This window comes from Nipponia nippon, unplaced genomic scaffold (assembly GCF_047370975.1).
Source record: "Nipponia nippon isolate SJK-2023a ecotype South Korea unplaced genomic scaffold, ASM4737097v1 scaffold_7, whole genome shotgun sequence".
In the NCBI taxonomy this organism is placed as follows: Eukaryota; Metazoa; Chordata; class Aves; order Pelecaniformes; family Threskiornithidae; genus Nipponia; species Nipponia nippon.
The window spans coordinates 20,665,435-20,689,101 of record NW_028262391.1 but is presented as its reverse complement, the minus strand read 5'-3'; the positions used below and the strand labels follow the sequence as shown (position 1 = coordinate 20,689,101).

The 23,667-nt window shown below is 40.9% G+C and overlaps 1 protein-coding gene across 1 annotated transcript in view; it reads right to left on the bottom strand.

Annotated features, from left to right (window-relative positions):
- Nucleotides 1-6,263: 6,263 nt before the first annotated feature.
- WDFY1 (WD repeat and FYVE domain containing 1) overlaps nucleotides 6,264-23,667 on the bottom strand; it is a 28,411-nt gene continuing 11,007 nt past the window's right edge. Inside the window, exons 4-12 of the mRNA XM_087738543.1 lie at nucleotides 23,310-23,364; nucleotides 21,802-21,952; nucleotides 18,972-19,084; nucleotides 16,090-16,216; nucleotides 14,363-14,468; nucleotides 11,977-12,078; nucleotides 11,052-11,182; nucleotides 9,907-10,015; nucleotides 6,264-9,172 (exon numbers count right to left, since the gene is read on the bottom strand). Of these exons, the coding sequence (XP_087594669.1) occupies nucleotides 9,113-9,172; nucleotides 9,907-10,015; nucleotides 11,052-11,182; nucleotides 11,977-12,078; nucleotides 14,363-14,468; nucleotides 16,090-16,216; nucleotides 18,972-19,084; nucleotides 21,802-21,952; nucleotides 23,310-23,364 (954 nt within the window). The 3' untranslated portion in view covers nucleotides 6,264-9,112. The remainder of the gene's footprint in view (nucleotides 9,173-9,906; nucleotides 10,016-11,051; nucleotides 11,183-11,976; nucleotides 12,079-14,362; nucleotides 14,469-16,089; nucleotides 16,217-18,971; nucleotides 19,085-21,801; nucleotides 21,953-23,309; nucleotides 23,365-23,667) is intronic.

Below are 23,667 nucleotides of genomic sequence, written 5' to 3'. Positions count from 1 at the left end.
GGGGCCCTGTCGGCGCACGGGTGCCCCCCGCCGTCACCCTGTACGTGCCTTCACCGCTCAAAGGGCGCCCTTCTCCCCACGGTGAAACCTGAGTTTAATAAAAACACGGTTCATGTCCTCCGCTGGCTCTGGCTACTCCCCTTCCAAGCATTCATACCCTAAAGACACTCCGTTGGAGCTACAGGCACGATTGCTCTGCCGCCCATCTCCATCAAAATGAAAGCCAGATAGTTTAAATACCTTAAATGGCTGGGCTTTGCTAACCTGTGCTTTTTGATGGAGCTGGATGAGGGAGCAAGACTTGAGCAGCTCTGCCGGTAGATCAGCAAATCCCTGTAACCTCTGGCAGGGATTTGCTGATAAGCAGCTCGTGCCAAAAGAATCTGCAACATCCACAGACTCAGCACTTGAATCAAAAGCTCTAAATCCAGGCCTAAGGCTTCTCAGCCTCTTACCAGGAGTCTGATCCAGTTGCAAACTACCACATGAGCATAAAATGAGAAAACTTAGGACGTTTAAGTCCCATGTTTGTAGTCTAAAGGAGAGACATTCCCCAGCGCACAGCATGCATCTAGCCCCGAGCGCGGAGTGTATGAATGCAGGATAAGGTTCCCATCTGCTCTGGGCAGAGCTGTGCCCTGCTCTCGCGTGCAGTGCTAGATGCATTCGAGTCATCAGTGAGAAAGGGAAATCCGAAGGAGCTCAAGGACTCCAGGGGACACTGGTGTCAATGGCTGACTCTGGTGGAACCCCTCTCCAGCCTCTGGCTTCAGCAAAGGGGGAGAGGTCCCTTGGTCAAAAGCAATTGTGCATGCATGGCTGAGAGGGCAACTGGGCTGAAATCCACTTACACTTGGAAATGCTTGTTTGCAAGAGCAGAGAGCATATGCAGGGGTGTGCTCCTTATGCTCATTTAACAGTGTGGAGGTAATTTCCACATTTCCCTAAGCATGCATGACCCTACTCCTCTCTGCCCTCCGTAAGCTTCGATTTGCTCTCTATAGACATGCTGTTCATAGAGCCCTTCGCTGCTGCTTGCTCAGTTCTGGTTTCTGTATGTCCCAACCCCGTCCCGCCAAGCAGCACGACGCACGCTGCACTGTGATGCTGCCAGCTGCCGAGAGCTCTGCTTTCACTTCTGGAGCGCACAACACAAGAAGTACGCGTCCCCGCTGCCTACAGATCTCACTGATACTTCATCCACTCGCTTGCCTCTGGCCTCTGTCGCTTCCTGAGCACACAGCCTGGGCCCATAAAGCAGCACTACCGACAGACCGCGTGAACGTGCTCACCCTTTACCGCACAGCTGTGGTGCAGCACACACCGTGCCACGCTGTCAGACAGCACAGGCCTCGCTGGTTTTGCTTGCCTTCAGCGAGCCTGCCAAATATGTGCTTACTGCTATCTGCATCTGTTAAAGCAGACCAAAACCTTTTGCTAGATTCTCCGAAACGGGATGAGTAAATAAGCCACATGAAGAGCCACAGTACCCATGCCGCCTTCCCCGGAAGGCAAACATCTGGCTTCCCCACAACCAGGGCCATGCTCCTGCCCCTTGCAGCCCCCGCTCTGCCTACTGTGGCCTACGCAGAACGACAGAAAGCTGGCTCTGCACTTAAACCGCCATTGCTAACACGTCAGATGCCACGGACTGACGGAGTCCTAAACCTGCAACAAGCTTTGTCTTAGGCCCTCCTAATCTCTGCAAGCTTTATGGACTGCAGAAGCTAATCCTGGACCATATAAGTAAAGCTATAGATTCACTAATGATTTACAATTGATTAGGAAGTTATATTCATGTACATTTCCAGGGAAACAAACAAATCCTGACAGCTCCAATTAAGAGACACAAACCACTGTCTAAAGAACAGCAGGGAGAAAACAAAACATAACATCCCCACTTCCTTCTAAAAAAACTGCAAAAAATTTCCTTGGGAAAAAAACCTCTCCTTTTTATTGCAGAAAGAAACCTTTCTACTGACATTGAGTACCACAACAAATGAAGAACACCGGCCATTTACACTGATTCTAGCCAGCACACGCCTTGGTGTTGTTTTTCAGCACCTAAACTGAGCTGCTGCCAGGCATGCAGAGCCACAGACTACCTCAGGTAAGTAGCCCCATGCGAACCACGGAGTTCAGGCTGATGCACACTCCCCTTGGTGATTTTACAGGAGACCTGCTGTGCAGGTTTTTTTCCCCTTGATACTAGGTCCATAAGGGAAAGAGAAAACTTTAAAAGCCCAATCTAAATTCAGCTGCAGGAGGTAGCTTTTAATTGCACTTTGGATCAATAAAGAAACAATCTAATACTTGCTCTTGGTTACTAGGCAGGGGTTTGTACTTTTCCAGACAATTTTCCCCTGCTTTTCATATGTTCCCTTTTCTTTATTGGCTCACACAATCTGGATTCTCCACAATTTAAGTGCAGAACAAAGCATTCATATCACTGGATAACATATCGAATTATGTATCTGTGCTGCAGATTTTGGTACCTTATCAGCAGCAATAGCATGTTCAGTAAGTAGTCCCAACACTTAAGCAGTTCAAAGGACTAGAAGAGTGTTAAAACTAGCAGTCTCAAATCCTTATAGCCTGTACTGAAGTGACAGGTGTACACAAGTACTTTCAGGGTGTCAAGTAGCATTTGATTTCATTTCCCAGCTGTATAAAACTGAGCGCGGGCCAAAAGGTAGACAGACATTAATAAAGCTCCATCCAGAATTCTCCTTCTATCAAGAGAAAATGTGTTATTGTAGCCCTCTTGTGTTCAGTTGGCTTAACAGCTATTAGATCCATAGCATCCTTCTTTACAACCCCTTAAATCAAGGCTCTGCATGCTTTCACCACACTGCCATTCCGTTCTTTACCCTCTCCACCTTCCCTCAGTTTCTTTCATGTTTTTCCTCTTTCCATCCTGGCTGTAAAATCTAAGCATATTCAGACCATGCTTCTGCAACAGCAGTGTTCAGTTGGTATATTCACATAGTAAAAGAAGAGAACTGCTGTTTTGGAGTAGGAGGACTAAAACATCCCTCATTCCCTGTAAGCATGCTTATATTCCCAGCATTTCTTCTCCATAAAAGGACTGTAATGAACACAACTTACAGCCTTGTTTCCCTCTTTTAGATAATGCCTATGAGATCAAGTTTTAAATTGAGTGTCCCACAGACACCATTTAGACACGTGCAACATCTCTACCCTTACGGAAATCACCCTGACATTCTGCAAAACCTGTAAGTGCTATTGACAGTCCTGTTGATGCCAGACCTTCCCTACCAACCACCAAGATTAAAAACTCTGGTGTCCACCACTGAGCTGGGACACTGCACAGTCAGGGTTGTAAGAGGCAGTGGCTCTTAACAGTATTCTTTTCCAACCTGCAAAGGCTGTAGCAAACAGAAGAGCAAGTTATGGCTGCGTTGCTATAGGTGCTTAATAGGATGGAGTCTTGTGATCGAGGGTGAGGTAATGGTTGTTTCCTAAAAGACACTCACCTTTCATGTCTGCTGCCTCAGTCATCCTTAAGTCAGCCACTGCAAGACCAGCTCACTCTTACAGATCAGGAGGCTCAGGCAAGCAGTTCAGTTGTGCTTCAAGAGCTGCCATCACCTGTCTCAAGGAGCTGAACTCCAACACAGACATGCTGCTGAGGAGGAAACCTGGAGAAGGAGCCATAAACTAAGAGAAAAAGGAGAAATGAATGAGAACAGAGAAAAGACAAAGGACAGTACTAGAACAGAAAAATAGCTATGGCTTAGCAGCAGCAACAATACCAAGGAATATTAGCAAGCAGTGCCCACTCTTGATGAGCCACACAGGGATGCAGTTCAGTTCATGAAACATGACTTAAAGAGCTTTGACAGATACATGCATATAGATTTTGAGAGTGGCTGAAACCACAAGGAAAACAGGCTTCAGAAAGAAAGCTGTCTTTATTTGAAAGACAGCTATAGTAGCAAAGCTAGGAGCAAGTTAAACCCAATTCTGTGTCTTTCCCTATAAACAAGGTAAAGGGGAGAAAAGCATGCACCTCCATAACATTTGTTATTGCATGCCAGTTTCCTGAAGAACCGGGTAATATAAAGCATTTCAGAGGAAAAATTGAAAGACCACATATAAAAAAACAGATGGGAAATCCTACAGTCAACCTGTATTTCTACGTAAATTAATCTTGGGTTTGAGCTGGATAAATGCTAAAAGATACCTAAGCCTCTGGGTGTCTCAGAGAAAGCGTGATTCATAGCACATCAGGGCTTTTGTAAACAAAATTGACAGGACTTACTTAGTAATTCAGTTATAACAGCTAGATGTAAGGCAACCCATATCTTTGTGACAAAAAGCAATATAGGAATGAATGTACCAAATATTCTGCAGACAAGCCCGTCAATCCCACCCAAATTAGTATAACACATCAAGAGCAAGTCAAAGAATATGGTTCAGCTTCTCTGTGTGAGCACAGACTATATACTAAAACTGGTAAGAGACCCTGGGTCCACAAATGAGTTGGAAGGCAATTAGTTACATCAACTCTGAGCTGCCGGTATGTTGGGGGGGAAAAAGGCTCATGCTATAGAAGCAGAAAGCAAAGTTTCTAATGACCCCATATATTTATTATTTGATAAAATATTTTATATTTAGTTTTATGAAAATTGTACAGATTTTATTACTGATATTATTTTGATACTTTCTTCCATTGCCGAAGTGATAAAATCAGTAACGCTGTCTTCGAATCTGTTCAACTATTAGCTACCTAGAGACCATGCCCTTACTTCCTCCAAAGGGGCAAAAAACTTTGTGGGATCTTTGCAGTCACTTACGAGATCATTGTGAAGGCTTGCCTTATACCCATGCAAGCAGCAGAGAAAGCCTTCAAAAGCCACGTTGCAACTCACTGAAAGATGGTTATTTGATGACAAAAAAATTTTTTTAAATGTTAAGCTGGCAGAAATCATCACTTTCTGTAGCTTGATCATGGTATTTCACTGTTAGCCAGGTCATTCAGCACTGAAGACTTCGTCTACGGAGACAAAAAAACCTTAGAGAGCTTTCCTTCTGAAGTATGTAGTAGTAAATCTGATCAACATAAAAATCTGTCCCTTTCCTGCATCTAGTGTATTCTAAATCTCTCCAATGAGTAAACTCAACACCACACCAAAAACCTCATTGCTAAGACCTGCCACACAGCTTATCTGAAATTTAAATGACGTTTGCGACAGAAGGAGTGTGAGAAGTGATCAACTACGCATTCTCATTTAGAAAAACAATACGTGTATTTTAGTGCTTTCACTACAAGGACACCATTTGCAGTTCTCAAACATTTTCAAAGTTAACTAATCTAGAGTTCATATGCCTTATTTAAAACATCCTAATAAGATGGTCCTCACAGATGTCTGAACAGGTTTTTCTGACTACAGATCAGTAACAGCTTCATTGTTTCCAGTCAAGTTTTTCTTGGAACTAGAGAACAGGGTATTTTGCCTTGGGAAAGGTGGGAAGTTTAAGCTGATCAAAATCTTAAAAACCAATAAAATTAGAGTATTATATACCACACAGTGTACTCAGCCACCCTTCAGAGGTGGAAAGAATTTGTGAAACCCTTTCAGATTCCTTCTATTGCTCCTGAATACCCTAGGGAGCTGTGAGCTACAGCACGTGTTGACAGGCCAACATTCAGGCGTTCCAAGTGTTACCAGGCCAGCCAGTGCTGCATTTGAGCCTGCGAAGGCTGAGTAACAAGGATACTTCCCAGCTTGTCCCCATCCTTCCTCTGTGAGAAAGTATCATGAGACAAGTATAACCACCTCCTGTGGCTGCAGTTTGCGTCCTCTGTATCTATCATAGGGTAGACTCTCCTCATCCCATGAGGATGAATATTTCTCTAATACCTCAGACAAGTCCAAGGGATCTCAGGGACAGGGTTGATCCTCTGATACTCTATGTTGTAAGAACCTTTGCAGACCTCTGAAGGGGAACCAGATGAACCAGAGAAGAGGTCTACACGAGCTGGCAAGCAGGACACAGGATAGGGTTATACATGCCTAGCTGGGACCACGCAGCAGTTGTTTGTCTCTCAGCTCACTGGTTCATCATGGGCCTTTAACCCCATTGCTGCAGCTTGTTCAGCTCCAACACAACACATCTGACAGGCTCTCCCTCCAACCTAGAATTTGGATATGGGCCATGTAGAGGAGCAAGAGCATGCAGTGGGGCTTGTGCATTCACAGAATGGAAGAAAAGATGGATCATCCAAATAGACTAAGTGAATATCAAGAAATATTTTATTGTACATGTAATCAAAGTTTAAAAAACAGACAAGAAGGAGCAAGGGACAGATTTATATAGTATCTCTTAACTATGCAGGGTACAGAAATACAACTAGTAAAGAATTAGCACATATTAGTACCCTTTGCTCCCCTTCCCTGCCTCAATGAAGGAGGTTACACAAGAGAGATTAGTAATGCTTCAAATCAAGCCTTCTCAGTAATTGCACACTTGAGCTGACATAGTATGAACATAGTATGTTCAGTTTCATGAGAGAGTATGTGCCTTCAAAATAGTTGTTTATAAACAAAAACACTATCTCTTTAGTGGTTTGTAAGCATTACTCATTCAACACCAAGAGTATATTTAAATGGGTTAATGATTTAGCAGCTATAATTGTCATTATATCTGAACTGACACTATCTTTAAGTATATCAATTATAGAAAATAGATTCCTTAGGTTTAACAATATGTAGTAGAGAATATATTATCTAGTGGCAAAACCGTAATGCAAAGAAGCAGAGGAGGTATTCACAGGGAAGGGGGGGGAGCTGCATGCTGAGCAGGGGGCACGTTGACTAATCAGAACTAAAAAAGCTGAAGCTCAGGAGTGCTAGCCGCAAAGGAGTTACACCTCAGTATCATTAGTGTAAGTTTCAAAACGTCTGGTTTGAAAAATATGCTATTCATCCCATATCTACATCAATCTCCCAGCTTAACTCATGACCCTAGATCCTCCTTACCTACCACAGTAGGATCTTAAACAGTTCTAGCAATGTAACTTATGTTCTGCCTTACACGCTGCGAGGAAGGAGGTTTCCATTCTCTTCCAGAGCCAGATACAAAGAAGTCTGAAAGTGAATACAGAGCATTATCGGGGCTTATTCGCCCCTTCAACCATTCAGTTTCCTTCTTAATTTACAAGGGTGAAAGCCTTCAAAGCAGAAAGCTGCAACTTTTTTCCAGTACAAGCTGATTTTCTCTCAATAGCCTTCACAAAAAACGTAGGCTATACAGCATATAGCAAGGGATGAATCAAATCAGTGTGACAAGAGCTAAATCCCGAATTGAAGGCAAGACAAGTTTTGGGATTCCACAAAAGAGAGATTTGTTTATTCTTTGGTGGCCCAATAAGCCTAGCAAATTAAAAGACTCTTCGCAAAACTTTCACAGAAGGCCCATGGAAAGGTAGACAAAGCCAGATCGAAAATAACAGTAGCTAACATATTCTGGATTCTAATGCCCTTCAGAGACTATCAGCTTTCTGGCTTAAAATGCAAGTGAATCATGACGTGTTAACAATACCATGATCTTCATCTATTTCAGCCTACAGCATGGTCCAATGCAGGTTATTAGTGTCAAGTTACACACCTAGGACTTGAATTCACTAACACTCATAGCACCACTTGACTGTTACTGTAAATAAAGACAGTCTAACCCTTAAGTCCTCTGCCAGAAAGAGCCTATTACCTTTGATAGTTGTGCAACACCACCTATCGTGGGCCAGCTGACCTACCCACATTTTTTGTCCTCACACATAGGCATGTTTTCAGACAAATCTAAACAGCTCCAAGCTTAAACTCTGTGACATATTACCTTAGCTTTCAAAGTTTCAAAATAAGTTCTCCTTACAGTGTTCAAGTGTAGGAAATTCACACTGACAGACCAATTTATTGACAACATCTCACTAGTTATTTCCTGTACGTGCCAACTGCACAGTCATAAAAGCCTCCCAGCTCTTCTTCATACTTCTCAGCTTTGAAACAGGAAAGGATCAATATAGATATCTCAGGATTAACAAACCTAGGTGCAGGGAAAAAAGTAGCTGTTTTGTACCTCAGTAATTATTGCTCAGTATTTATCTGTTTTAAGCAACACCAAGGCAGTATTTTAATTTATGCTGCACTTTAGCAGAGACAGGTTCCCTACGATTAAAGAAACATCAGCCTTTCCACAGGAAAAAGTCTCTAAAATTTAGCTGGCCATTTTTTCTCAGCCATTACATTTAACAAGGCAGATTTGCTTAGCTTCCCATTCTAACAGCTTTATAGAGTTGTCAAAGTATACGGCTCATACCTACAGCCTGTCTTTAAAGTAGAGTAGCTGGGCTGCACATTTTCGAAAGAACTACAGAGGTTTATTAGCTATGCTAAAACGCTGCTTAAAGAGCCTAGCATTGTTCGAAGACTCACCAGCTACCTAAACAGAACAGTTGTCCCACAAAAGTGATTTCACTAATAACTGAACTTGAAGACAAACACTAAGAAAGCCAATAAAGGAAATCTTGTGTGATCAAAGGTTCTTTTACTATCTCATCTGAAAGAAGCTACCTGCCACTTTGAAGTATCTCCTCCTTCCATAGGAATAACCAACATACCTTTTGGAGGCAGTTTAGACAGTGACTGCTCAAAAGTATTTCTACAGAACTGCTTTTTGGAAGAGAGAATAAGTTATTTTACTATTTGCACAAATTGGATTTACTACACTCATTTTACTCTGATAATGGTTTAGCTACAAGGTATCTGTACAAGATATATCAGCAGAGATAGCACATTGTTAACACTACATATGTAAACTGAAAAACAACAGGTCCTTTCATCAAGGTGTCATATTGCAGGTAAGCCATTTTACATTAGTCCAAGAGGCTGCAAAACTGCACTTCCGCACCAAGGAGATTTCTGGTGAGCCCAACAGAAAAACCGTGCTCTACAAAGGTGACTGTCCATCCTGGAACAGCAGCAGGAGAAGAATCAAGCAACCAGTGTTTGTGGTAATATTCTTAAGAAGGATTCCATTCATTCGGTGCATATTGCTGTACATAAGGTGCATAAACCTGTCAGGTATGAGATCAGCGTGAAGAGAAGCCAGTTGCGAGGCTGCAACCAACTACTGGCGTCATGTCCCAGATCTGGAAGAAAATATTGTGGAGAATTACATAGCATTATTATAAGACCTAAGAGGTATTTCTGTAAGAGGCATAGAAGCAAGCATAAAGACCTCCCTGGACACAAGGTAACAAATCCTGTTTAAACTGTACTTGAGGAAAAAGTCATAAGGAGTTATACCAGCCTTACAAACCAAAAGCCAAACTCTAGGGCTCAAGAGAGTCTTCTAGCAGTCCTCTGTAGGTCTGTTTTAAAAAGTGCTATGCGTTTTGTTATAAACATGCTTACAGAAAACAACGGACAGACTGGAATAATCTCAGTTCTGATATGCATGGCGGATGTATAGCTTAAGCACAGCAAGATCCTACATCAGTCCGATTTCCATGTCACTGTCTTATAACCAGGGCTTTTAGTGGCAATGCTCCAAGAAGCCAGGGAGCTCAGAGTAAAGGAAGCCTGCACATTTCATCATGTCTGTGTCTTTAAGGCCGCTAGCAGATTCTCTTACTGCTGGTGCCTGCTTTGTTTGTCCAAAGGACACCAACGGTAACCAGTTCTGACAGCTAGACTCCATACAGTGGAGTTATGCATCATTTCCTCATCCAGCTGCAGGAAGAACAGTCTGCAACAAATATGATTTTTGCTGCTCACAACAGTTAGCTTTGTAGCAACAGTTGTCAGAAAGAAAAAAGTACATACAAACATAAGTTCTCTATTAAATATCTCTAATAAATGCAGGAAAGAGGGACACAAATACCTTCACAATCCGGTCGCTCCCACAAGTCACCATTAGCCCTCTGGAGATGTCCATGGACATGTGTGAAATGTTGTGTTTTCCTTCATGAAACGTTGCCAAGGAAGTACGGCTGCACAAGAACAATTCAGATGAAAGCCAACCATCAGATGAAGCTTGATGGCATCGTTATAGCAGTGCAAAATAAACTTACAAGAAAATTAAATTGCTCAAGTACCAATAAATCAGTCCTGAGAACTGCAGTGCTATATTAAAGGGGACAGAATTAAATTAGCAAGTCATGCCAAGGCATTGCTTGTGTAGTTGTACAGGTGTGACATTTCCTGGCCTTCTGCAGCCTGACTGTTAATAATACTAGAGCAGAAGTGGGACACTGCATTAGTAAATAATTGTACTCTTGGTTATAAAGTCAAGCTCAGCTACATTTTTTCCTGCTGGTTATAGTGAGTCAACTAGGGCACAGCACCTCCCTTTTTCAAAAAAACAAAACCAAAAAACCCCACCAACAAAAAACCCAACAAACAACAAAACAAACACCCCCAAAACTGGCATCTGATTACTGTGGTCATTTAGCACTCCAGGTGTCCAAGGAGGTGACAAGACAGTGAACAGTGAAGTGCTGTTCATATAAAGATAAAAAATGGGGTTCCCTCATTGCTAAGAAGAGTTTAATGAGACAGCAAATGATGTTTAACCCAATTTGCTTGCATGGGGAAAATAATGTTGGGCTGTGAAGAATATTCCCGTAGAAACAGTTTTCAGTAAGTGTACATGAACTAATGCATATACATCCTGGCAGCTGTGATGCATTGTCAGACACCCATTTAGCAATTTTAAGTGCAATCAATAGTCTTTACCTAAACAGAAATCTTGAGGCAAATATGTTTCAACTCTAGATCTCGGCTCATGGAAAAGAAGAAATAAAATGGATAAAAAAGTTGTAATACCACATCTGACCCAAATCAGCCTGCAAAGCCAGCTGAGGGATCTCTGCCATTGTAGTGCTTTGAGTGCCCAAGGCAAAAGTGGTCTATTAGCAGACAGTCAGCTTGGCATGTTTGTGTAGCATTGTGTGTGGATGTGGAGCAAGCACAAGTGTTTCTGCACCTCAGCAGTATTACTTTAATTTATTACTCCTTAATACTCACTCTTCATCCTTGATTGACTCAAAACAGGAATCACAGACACGGACCTGGAACTCAAATCCCATGATTGGGTAACTTGACCGTTTGGTACTGCACTTGCCACACACTGCTTGCCCACATTTTCTGCAATGGTGCTTCATGGAAGAAGAAGAAAACAAACAAACAAATCACTATATTGTGCCACTTGACCACCTTACCAAGTGGTAACAACAAAAAACAACAAAAAAGCTTCTGTTTTGCAATCTGCTAGGAAGCAACCTGTTAGGAAGTCTTCTGTTACTTCAACCAAAGACCTTGGTCTTTGGACTCTGGAGTTCTGAACAGTTGTCTTGGCCATTAATGGGTTTACCTCCATATTCTCCCTGTCCATCCTCTTCTCCTTTTGCAAGCTCCTTCTGGGAGCAGGGAAAAAAAGAGGGTTGAACAAGCAACCAAGGAAGTAACAGTCTAAGAAAGCCAGAAACAGATCAGTGTCTTGGTGCCTGTCCAGTCCCTCCAAAAAGAAAGCTATCTGGAAAGCTTTCACATTCCAGCCCATTAAGAGCAAGGCTATCACTGCTTCACTGAACTGAGTACCCTACAACATGTTAGGCTGCAATGTGCTCAGTTATGGGGCACTGTGTGCCACTTTACACAACACTTGAGGATTAGCTGTCCACAGCTCTAGTGCACAGAAATATTCAGAGAAATCCAACTGAGCACTCCCCCCAGAGCCTGCTTTGCCCCGTGACAGAAGTTTGATGCAACACTTTCCATAAAATTTGGAAATTTCTTAGCACTACCTAGAAGCTGTGACCTCTCAATAAACCCTCACTTCAAAGCAGCAAAAATACCAACAGTTCAAAAGATCTAACAGCTTTAGTGGTTTTCTGTTTGCATTTTGCTTAAGTGCTGAAGTACAGCTAAGCACTAAAACCAGCGATCTCACCTGTCTCAACCCTAATGTCTTTGTGTCCCACATTTGCTTTATATTCCAGAAGAAAGGTTGTTCACACTTCTGACAGGAATCACTTTCTAGCCATTGAGGAGCCTACAAAAGAGCAAGAGATGCAAACAATCAGAATTATTTTTTCCTCATATGACAGCCAAGGAAGTTTGTTTTAAGAACCCAAAGAAAAGTTTTACTTGGAAAGATGCCCTGCCTCAGCTCTGGACATTACAACAATAGATTGCCTAGGGTACAGTACATAGGAAGTTTAGTACAAAAACTCCCAAACCCAAGACTACAGTTCTTTGTTACCTACACACCTCCTACATTTTTTAAGCCCACAGCAGTATGTTATGTAACTGCCTTAATAAGAAAACTAATTCAAACATCTAAGTTATTAAACTTGCTGCAGGCATTCAAAGACTGCTGCTCTGGTTGCCTAGATGATTTTTAAGGGCTAGTGTAATCCAAGTTGTAGGAGCTATGAAGCAGTCATCCCCTCTAAGAGGCAGGGTCCAGAAGCAAATTCTGGAAATAAATCTCTTTTCCGCTTCCCTAGGATTGCGGTTTGAAATAATTAAGAACCCATCTGCATTTCCATCCTGCCCACATCTTCATTAAGCATCCCTTCTCCCACCCACATATTTTTCCTGCCATAAATGGACTAGGCCAAATGAAAATAGTTAGAGCTTTCACACATTTCAACACTCTCAGATACTTTAACTGAGCATCCTTGTAAGGGATAGAAAGAGATGCACAATATTTTTAGTACAAAGAATTGAATTAGAACATGTATAATTCTATACAACTTTATACATCTGATGGGGGAGTCTCCCTGAAACCAGACAGGAGGAAAGCCAGAACAATAAAGAAGCTTTTCTCCTCAATTCACTTACATCCATTGTTGATAGTAATAAAACAATAGTATTGGCAGTTGCACCACCATCTCACCATGAATATTTATTAATACCAAATATCCAGTTCCTACATCTTCAACCTTGATTGCATCCCCTTCCTTCCTCCATGCTAGTGGAAAATATTGTAAAGGGTAGTAACAAGTCCAATGTTGGGGGTGGGGAGGAGAGTAGAGGAAATGAGTCGCTTCTCCACCAAGTGAGATGTTTCATATTGTTTCTTTCAGTTACTTACAATAGCAGTTTTCACTTAATAGCATTTTTGAAAAGACAATCCACTTTCTCGCTGCCTCTAACAGCAAAACAGGATATCTTCCTGTTCTTTTCATCTTAATTTCAGGCATTAAAAAGCAGGTAAAAACCTGTCAGCACTACCAACACTATTACCAACATACAGTTGGAACTGCCCAAGATCAATAGTACAGCTGTGAGTGGAGTTACCATTCCTTCTAATCAAAAGTCTGTCTTCTAGTCTTATGTGCATTAGTGCATATTTGAAGATACCCTATAACATGACTTGCTAGCTAATGCCTCAGAGGCAGTATGTTCATCATTCTTCAAACATTTAGTTTCTTCACTTTTGGATTGGGCTTGTTTATGTTTTTCCAATGAGTTCTGCAACATCACAGCTGTTCTAAGTTAACCATATTATTTTAATTGTATTAAAACTGTCTATTATTTAGAAGATCCCGTAATTAATGTGTGCAGATCCAGAAGAGAAACAGCCACGTCTTGTTTTCCCAGTTATATTTTAAGTCAATTCCTTGCAGCTACAAAGCTTCATAATATCACAGAAATTTTGAAGAGAGATCATCATGCTGAAAATGTTAGGAGCATCACATACAGCAGTCAGTGTGTTTAAGGTGACAGCTCAACACATGTCATAAAACAGTTCTTAATGACGACACTTGCATTTAAGGAAAAGCAACAGGGCAAGGAAGGCTGAGCCTTAAATACTGTTTTATGGAGGCAACCAAAGCTAACTCCTATAATTATGGTTTAACCAAAGATAATAGTAATATACATCTTTTCAGCTCCTATGATGGATATGAACTGATGCAGAAAGAATCTCAAAAACAGCATCTCACTTCTTTACCTGCTTTCACATGAGTTGAGAACTTATTTCAAGACTGTTGAAGCACAGTCCATTAGTTTCTTTACTGCAAAAGCTTGCCTCCTTTAGAGTGTTCCAGCAGCAAGGACTGTAGCCATTCCAGTGAAGCTGTTGTCTCACTGAGATAAGACTCTAAGCAGTCCCAAGCCTGTCCTGCACTTCTCCTGTCCTGGAAATCCATCTACTACAATGCAGTATGGACAGCCACTAGAACAGAGCAGGTTTTAATATCTTTCAGCCTTAAAGTCTGAGGCAATGTGAGGAAAACAGCCTGCAGAAGTGACTAAGCAAAGCCACATCAGCCTCTGAAAAGGGAAAAAAAAAAAAAAAAAATCTTTGACCTAGGACATGATCTTACCTCTTCTCGGCTGATATCCATGTTCCAAACAGCAATTCCCCCATCAGCTGAACAAGATACCAGCTGTCGTGTCAGCTGGATGTAACAGATAGCCTGCACCTTGTCACTGCAAACAAAGTGAACACTATTTACCCATAGGTATTTAAACAAAGTTTAGTTTCCCAGCAAACCCTGACTTATCCTTGTAAATCTACCTACGAAGCCAAAACTGATTTCCAAACACTTTGCTAAGTCTACTAAGTAGAGCTATGAAGATGAGTGAACAGATGCTGTTACCTAAGCACTACTCTAGCATCAGGATGTTGCCTAGAACAGTGTTCTTACAGGCTTGACCAGAATACCAGAGGAATAGTTCCACGTTAACATTTGCTGGCAGCAAGCATTGACAGTGAGCTGAGTGTCAACTGGCTCAGAGCGTGCGTGCAAATACTCTTCTGTGTTGGCAAGGAGAGCCAGTTGTCAAAACAGAGACAACTGGAAAAATAAAGAGAAACATTTGTTTCAAGATACAGTTAGGAAACAGACAGAGCTTCCACCTTTGCTAACAAATCACAATAAGTAAGTCTGTAGCTGCAAAGCAAAGCATGCATTCACCAATAAAACAGTTTAATCCTAAATAAAGTAATGGAAAAATTAAAGTCTACCCTAAGAAACTAAACAAAGGATCTCAACAGTATTAGACTGCTTTGCAACATCTAAGTTGAATTTAAAAAGCCATTCTGCTTCACAGAAGAACTTACTTTCTCATTCAGTATGAAGTTTGATGCTAAGTGTGAGGTTTGAAGAGAAACTAACAGTGTTACAAGTCTTCACCAGGACACATGATGCAGCAGTAACAGCAGTATAAAGTCCTCCAGTCACTGACTTCAGTTACTTTTTTGTAACTAGTATTCTATTATTAGTTCTTTAGCCATAAAACTAAATCCTCAAGATTTAACAAGAGTTCTAGGGCTAAGGCTATCAGTCTTGATCAAAGGTGGATGGAGGCATCTATGGAATTAGACAAGAGGAGAATGCACTATACAAATACATCTTTAAACATAAAGAAGATCTCTACTACCACTGCATTTCTAAGTAGAATATATCTTCAGTGGTGAACTGCCTGTCAGACTGAATTAAGGCCCTAGATTTAAAAATGGCTGTTAGTGTTGTGTCTCTGTAAAAATAAAGAGTTGATTAATACAGACAACTAACTACCTAGTCCACAGAACAGTGGAGATGTGACATGCTTTTCTGAAGTCGAGACACCACCCCTGTAATTTAGCCATTCAGTTTATCACCTCACTGATAGAAAGAGACAGAGAACAGGAACATTTTGAAGCTTATTCTACATGGGTACATGAACATGCTTATACATTAAGTTTCTAGCCCCACCCTCACAGGCAACTCAGTGAAGTATTTACAATACACAAGCATGCAACTTTTACATAAAGTCCAAGCAAGATGATTTAGGATTTTTACCCACCTCTTTCTATAACCTACTTTTATGTTATGTTCTCATTACCCATGGTTTAGAAATAACAAACAGGAGCAAAACCAAAAAGATTTATCAGTAATGGTTTCATAGTACTGCTTATCCTTCTTCCCCCTCAAAGTCCTCAGAGTCTGCAAAAAGTTGTTTTCTTCATTATTCACAAAGATTCAAATATCTTGCCATGCTATTTAGTCTTCCTGGGACTCTGTGTTCATTACAGAACATTAAGGAAAAATAAGACACCATTACATACTGATGTCCCTGGAGCAGCAGTGTTCGCCCCTTCCTTCCACCAATATCCCACATGATAATGCTGTGATCAGAGGCACCTGAGAAGAGCAGTCGTTGAACAGGATCCCACCACAGGGAAGTAATACTCCCTAGGAAAGAATGGTCTGCAGTTAGATCCAAGGGAGCCACTCCCCAACACAACGATGCTCTTCTGGGTCATTAAAGTGAAACCTGAGGTACTCCCTTACTACAGTAAGAGATACGGAAAGCCTTAAGGCAAAGTACAGCACGCAATAGCAAGATAACAGTCCTGCTAGAGAAGCAAAGAGCGTCTGACAACAGAACAAAATATCCCTAAGAAGAAAGTTAGATGAAAAGCATAAGCCAGAAAGTTTGAGTTACGAGCTCTGCTTCTTGCATTTAGGTAGTTGGTTTTAAGAAGTGGCAGGCTGCTATGTGATCTTTGAAAGATGAAAAGTATTAAAACTTGCCAAGCAGAGACTAGTATCTACAAGTATACAGTAAGGTGCTTGGTCATGGTTGCAGGACAGCAAGCAGTGTTCAGAGGTAAACCAACTCCCTTACATAACTATTTACAACCTTAAAATAGTTGGAATAAGAAACTAAGCGACAGTTTCACTGCTGTTAGCAAATCTGGCCACTATGTACTAAATTACAAAACTAGATTTCAGAAGGCCCAACCTGGCTGTGCACCTCGTTAGTCAGACATAGAAAGAAATGAGTCATCTGACAGTAGCAGTCTTATACTAAACCCATATGTATGGTAATGTAGACAGGAGACTGGAGAAGTAATTTTGTCACTCATGCCACCTATAGTTTTGAAGTTGCAGGAACATTTTATTCCCTTACAGACATCCTTCCCTTTAAAGCATCCTTTCATTGCTCAGTTGTCCTCAAAAGCCTTGTTAGCCTGAAAGCAAGATGAATGGTAATTACAGCCCAAATCAGTCCTTTCCAGCTCTCTGGAGCAAGGGATTTTTCTTGCCTCCTTTAGGGCTATACTGTTTTCACATTGACCCATTTGGGAAAAGTTGTCTCAGAGAACAGTGAGCATCTGCACGATAAAAGGCAGTTTGAGTATTATCTCAGCATTACACAGAGTAGGCTGTTAAATATGGAAAATTCTGGAAGCTGACTGTTGAAGGACAACTAAAAAAACATTTAAACTGCAAAGCAAACACTGCTTGCCTATGAAGTCACAGTAAGGCAAGAGCTAGAAAGGAAACAAGATGAAGTCAGACTTTTGAAGTCTGGCAAACACAGCTGCACTCAGATAAGAACTAGATGCCATTTAAGTTTAGAGTTACCAGGCCTTGAGAATATTACACAAATACTGTGAAGGAAAAAAAAGGTTACAAAACCTTTTTTGCCTTTTTTTTTTTTTTAAAAAAAAAAAAAGAAAAAAAGGAAAAAAGATGAAGTAGCTACTGTTACACCAACTGAAGAAAAACCTGTTTCTGCCCCTCAAATTTCATCATCTTTTATACTGGATCAATTCTTGCTTTGAGGATCACAATCCCCTTAGGGAACTTATACATAAGCCAAAGGTATCTGCTATGCGGACAGCACTGACAAAGTTTGTGCTTGGAAGACCACCGCAATTCACTAGATAGAAAACGCACTATACATAGTGCCACGTCGAGACATACTGCTTTCAGACTAACAATAACATCTATCAAGGAGTTGCATTTGAACACAGACTAGTGCAAAGCATAGAGAGGTAAAGGAGTCTCTGGGGGCAGGAAAAATCTTTTGCTCTTAACTGAAATAATCTGAAATTCTGCTTGAAAGCAGAAGAGGCATCTATCATTTGAAAATCTCAATTTGCCTCCCACATCCAAAACCAGCTTTATCATTTTACAGTCATTGGTAAATCAGGAGTCTACCCAGCTTTAACAAAGTCTACTCTATACTTACAGCTATTAAACAAGGCAGCCTTTGCCAGTGGGACAGAGACTCATGACCCAGTAATCCACCCCTACCCAAATGCAAACTAGTTAGCTGATTTGAAAGTTGCCAGTACCACATGGGAAGAGACTTTAAGTCGTTTATTTCTCTCAGCGTATTATTAAATTACACATTCTTCTGTGATTTGCATTCTTGCCTTACTCGTTGCAGCAGACAGTGGCTCCATATGTTACATACTACTTGGTTCTTCATTTGATAATAAGGACTTCAGCTATACTACACAGGATGAGACATTTGTCTTTGACTAGACAGTTTTGATTCTAAAAGGCTCTCTAGATTTCTTGCATATAGCTTAGTTTCAGCTAAACATAGGAAACTGAACTAGAGTCTCATAAGGACTGATCAGAACAGCAAAGTCTACATTGGGAAGAATTAAGTGGCTTTTTAGAATCTAGGTTGGGGGGTAGCTAAAGCTGCTTTAGGTATTATTATAGTACTACAAGGTCTCCAGAGGAAAAAAAAAACAACACAAACAAAAAAACCAAACAAGCAACAAAAAAAAACCCCAAAAAAACCACCCCAAGAAACACCAAACAAAAAAACCCCAAACACTAACACTTCCTCATCCTTTCTTTTCAATGTTAAGGAGACTAAAGTTTTTAAAGGTGGCCATCTAGTGGGTAACTTGTGTTTAACTGAATGCATATATTTACCTTTGTTTTTCATCTATAATAAAAATACCTGTCAGTACTCATAAAGCAAAGATTTCCCCTCAGCAAGAATGTCTCTGTTCTTTAAGAGACAGTCATATGTACAGCCTTGAACAGCTTTTGATAACTACTACCCTGCACTAGTTATTAATCCAATATCTATCCTTAAGAGGCAAGATATCCAACTGAATGTCTCATCCTGATTGTATTACAAAGAGGTACTATAATTTGGGTCAAGTAGAATTAAGAGGAAGAGTTACTTTACCTTCATGCCCTTTGAGTGTTGTGATAACTGAGCATGTATTCTGCTCAAGCTTCAGGAGAGTGATCTGTCCAGAATAATCACCAACAAATGCATGCCGAGTTTCATGATCGTATCTGAACCCCAGTCAAGGAGAAGGCTCAATTGCTTTTAAGAGTATTTTACAGGACTGAAACAGATAGCACAGCTGTCAGCTACAGAGTCTAAACAAATTGGAAAAGAACATTTTAATATGCCATGTAAATATTTACATAACTACTTCTAAAGGGGTTGGAGACCGTAATAGTTAAACCTTTTTTCATTCCTCTCTTCACCTCCCTACATGTGCAAGTAAGACAGTATGGAAAATAAGTGAGAAAAGTTTTAGAAAGCCACTGGAGAAGCCATGAGATAATCCATCCCCTAGTTTAAGGCAAGCCAAGTAGATTGAGACCATATCTAGCAGATATTTAGAGAACACACTCAATCTTCTACAAGAGATGCCAGAACTCCTCAGGCTACTTGTTGCAGTGCAGAGCTACCATTAGGAGCACCTCACTGGACACTGGATGGCATTTGGTCTTACCTAGCATCTGCTCCTATAAACTCGTAGTTTTCTAGCATGTTATACTAGTTGATGCCCCCAGGATAGGAAAACTAAGATACAAGGATGTTGACCTTCCACAGCTAGTTTACCTTACAATAGAAGTATACTCCCAATGTTCTAGCTACTGAGAAGGTGAGACTATCTAATTTCTTGTTCTGTTCTCTGCACTTTCAAGTTTACTGATGCAGGTCCTTGAGCACAGTATCGAAGACTGAACTGTATTTCAGAAAGGGTTCTGTCATTTAACACTGACGTAAAAGCCACACCACATCCTAACATGGGATCTATTAACAACGTGGCATGTTTGGCAAAAGCATTATACATCATAACAGTTTTCTGATATTCAGTTTTTATCTCTATGTAACTACTGTCTCCAGAAACTAAAGCACAGCGATCTGGATGGAACTAGATCATTTGCTGCCCTTACAAGACTTTCGCTATTCAGGATATAAGCAAGAGCTATGAGAAGCCCATAGAGCTGACACCACATAACCCAAGAGTTGCGGATAAACTCGCCTGTCCTCCTGGAGCCACACAAAAACACAAGCAGCAGCTAGCAAAGTAGCCTATTCTACGCAACAGAAAAGATCAACTTTAAAAAGTCAGTGTACCAAAAAGGCCACCACCATAAGTGAAAAAGCAGAGGTTTTGCCATTTGATGACATTCTGAAATCTCTTAAGCCTTCAGAATCTTGAGATAAACAATTTGCTTTCAACAAATCCACGAAGTCCCTGAACATGTGATCCTTTCTTCATCTTGAAAGTTCAGGCTAGCATTATTCCCACTAATCCAGTAAAGAATAGGCACTCTGCTATGTTTTTCAGAAGCTTACACATAGGATCGTTAACAAATAACTCCTAAGGAACCTCCCAATAGGGAGACCAAGCACCTAGTACACACACGAGAAAGCTAGTTCTTCCAAACAGAAGTCTAAAGGCAGGATCAATTACAATGCATTTTCAAATGCCATGGTCTTCAGTGGAAATTTATTTTTATCTTGATAGAAAAGGTCATATTCTTTTCTCCATTTTCATAATAAAATGTTCCATTATTTGCAATAGCATTAGCTATAGAACCCATTGAATTCAAATAGTGAGGCTCAGAGGCACCAGACTGTTCTGTGAGCTAGCCTCCTAACACCCCCCCCCCGTATTAACCCAGTTCTGTGCTGCATTCAGCCGAGGCGAGCTGTACATGAAATGTTTGGTGGGACACAACCCCCCTGAACTCTAAAACAAGGACAGCAAAAAAGAGCAACAGTACAACAGTACAAACCTGCCAGCTCTTCAGTCAGTAAAGCAGGGTCTGCACAGATGGGAGACCTCGGAAGGCTTGACATGCTGCTGGCAACCAAGCAGTTAGCTTTCCTCCTAGTTTCTTAGCACTACACAGGTATACAGCAATTCTAGAGAGGTCTTTATTTTTTCAAGAGATGTAGTTGACCTCTTTCAGCTTTTGAATCATACCTCTTCTACAACATTACTGCCATGAATCCTCATACACCGACCGGTACCTCCAATTACTGTCCAGCCACATCTGAACTGCCACCATTAACAAGTGCTAAAAAACAGTTCTAGAATTTAGAGTATTTAACTCATGCTCAAAGCTTCGATATATGAACTACATTTTAAGCTACTGGGTTTGTAAGTCTTTTACACAGGATAAAGAATGCCCTGAAGTACTTAGAGCTGAATAGACAACCAGAGTTCTTAAGCTACAAATGCTGCAGTTAAAAGCAATTTGCAGGAAAGCAAACTGCACACAGACAAATCACTACTAGTAATGAATAAAGTTTCAATGTACTCTGTAGCTTAAAGATAGAAATGATTAACATGAACAAAGACAGAAAAATTAAAGCAGTCCAAAAGGTTTTCATGACGTTTTACGCTCTAGAAGGACTCAAATGCACACTGGCATCTGTTGAACAAAGTGACTTGCCTAGGAAGTATACCGGCCAGGCTATAGGTAGTTACTAGGCACTTCCACAAGATGCTACAGACAAACATCTCAAAATTAGGAACTAGCACACACTGTGATTTCTGTAACTCAAGGTCACAAGATCCCCTTCTACTATCCAACAACAGCTAACAGAAATAAAGGTATTCAACATCTAACCAGAATAAGGGTTTGCAGACTTTCAAACGATTTCACTCTAGCTTTTTACATGAAAGGGAGGGAACAAACTGAGCTAAAGGAACAAAGTACTCTTCCAGTTTCAGGGTAGCAATCATTTTTTCAAAGGGTACTGTAGACATGAAGCCCAAGAGGTGAAGTAATGTCTCTCCAGCATACTCCCACTCCTGGTGCACATCCAACTGATACACTTGTCATGACCCGTGCTGATAACCCACTCTGATGTCAGGCAGAAAGTAATAGCAGACACTCGATTCTGATGAGCTGTGGGAAAAAAAAAAATTCCAGCTAGTTTTTCCTAAAAATAAAAGCGATGTGTTCTTATGTTCTAATTCAGAGAGACAGAGGTTAAAGATAACATATAAGCAATGCCCCAGGGAGACATTTTTACCACCATATTATACTTGCCTCTAGGCTGAATTAAAAGGTTAGCATTGTTCTCTTTGGTATTTGCCTTCTGAACAGCTTCAGTGAACGAAACGTCAGCTAATTTAAGCCTTTCTCCCACACAGAGAGAAGCTGAGTTCAGCCCAGATACCCAAGATGCTCTGGTTAAGTAGTAGGCAAACCCTCAGCTTCCTCTAGTTAGGCCAGGACTTCTGGGGAGTAACGTAACACATCTAAAAACCTTAATTGCTTTCTTTAAGTGCCTCTTTTTCTGACCCCAGGGGAGCTATGCTCAGATTCAAGCTTTTAAGCACCTGAAAGTGTATTAGTCCACGGCACTCAAACTGCTACCTCTAACAGCAACCAAATCCCACCCAGCTTTGTTTAGAATGCTGCCACTAAGCAAGAAGTTACATGAGCATTAGAAAGAAGCTCCCCCTGCCCCGCAAGATGCAAACACTTCCCTTGACTGACTTGTCAAGTCATCTTCCTTAGGATAAAGGGGGGTTTTGTTGCATTAAGAACAAGGTCTTTTTCTCCTAAGCAAGAACATTGCTTCTATCAGTGTCAGGGAGTCATAAGACAAACTGCACTTTGTTTTGCTACATAATCTGCAGTCTTTAAGAGTCTCCTTCAGGCCTTTCACATTAATATCCCAATTTTAACCAGCAATCGAGTTTTGTATTTCTTTTAAGGATGTGCAGACAAATGCTGAAATTAGCATCTCCATAAATATTAGAACAATCCCCATTCCCCACGTACTGGAAAAATAAGATCTTTTTCATCCCTATTGCTCTCTTAAGATGACAGAGAAGGCAAGGACTCTTATCTTCAGCTAGAAGTAACCAAGCCCAGTGATTACAGAAAGTAAGGACGGAAATTGCAAATACCAAAATGCACCTTTAGAAAGCTCTTACCCTAACATTCATGCAGTATAACTACTCCACTTGAAGAGCAAAATCTGAACTCAGTAGTTCTGGCTCATTACACTCGCAGGCTAATGATGTACTGAACTTAATGACAATGACTGCAACTCACTCAGCTGACTGAGGATTACTCAATAACAGAACATTTATCTTATGGCAGTTATCCCCAACTAAGTGACAACTGGAAGGTCAGTCACATTTAAAGCATATTTGGACTTGCTTAATCTGTGCCAGTGTCCAGTTTCCCAACCATTTTAGATGCCTCCCCTTCCCACAAACGTTAGTGTAGACACTGGTTAACAGTTTACCTGGATAGGTCTTCACAAAGTTCATCTTATTAAAGTCCTCTGAAATATGAAACTCCTAAAAGCAAAGTGGAACCATTAGAAAAGATGCCGCAGTAACATAAGCAATATTGATACCCAAAAAAGAGCAGTAACCTCACAGACCAAAATTTGCATAGCAGCAATATCTCTCACTAAAAACTAGCAGTTTCTCAGGCTGGAGTATAGCACACTGACACACCAACTGTAAATTAAGGTTATTAGTGAACTACATTTTCAGCAGGAAGCATCCTTTCAGAACCCAGTTTGCCGAAGGGAGATTATAGGAAGAGATAAGATCTCATTTGTCCCCAGCAGGAACAAACAAAACTGTATCTTGGAA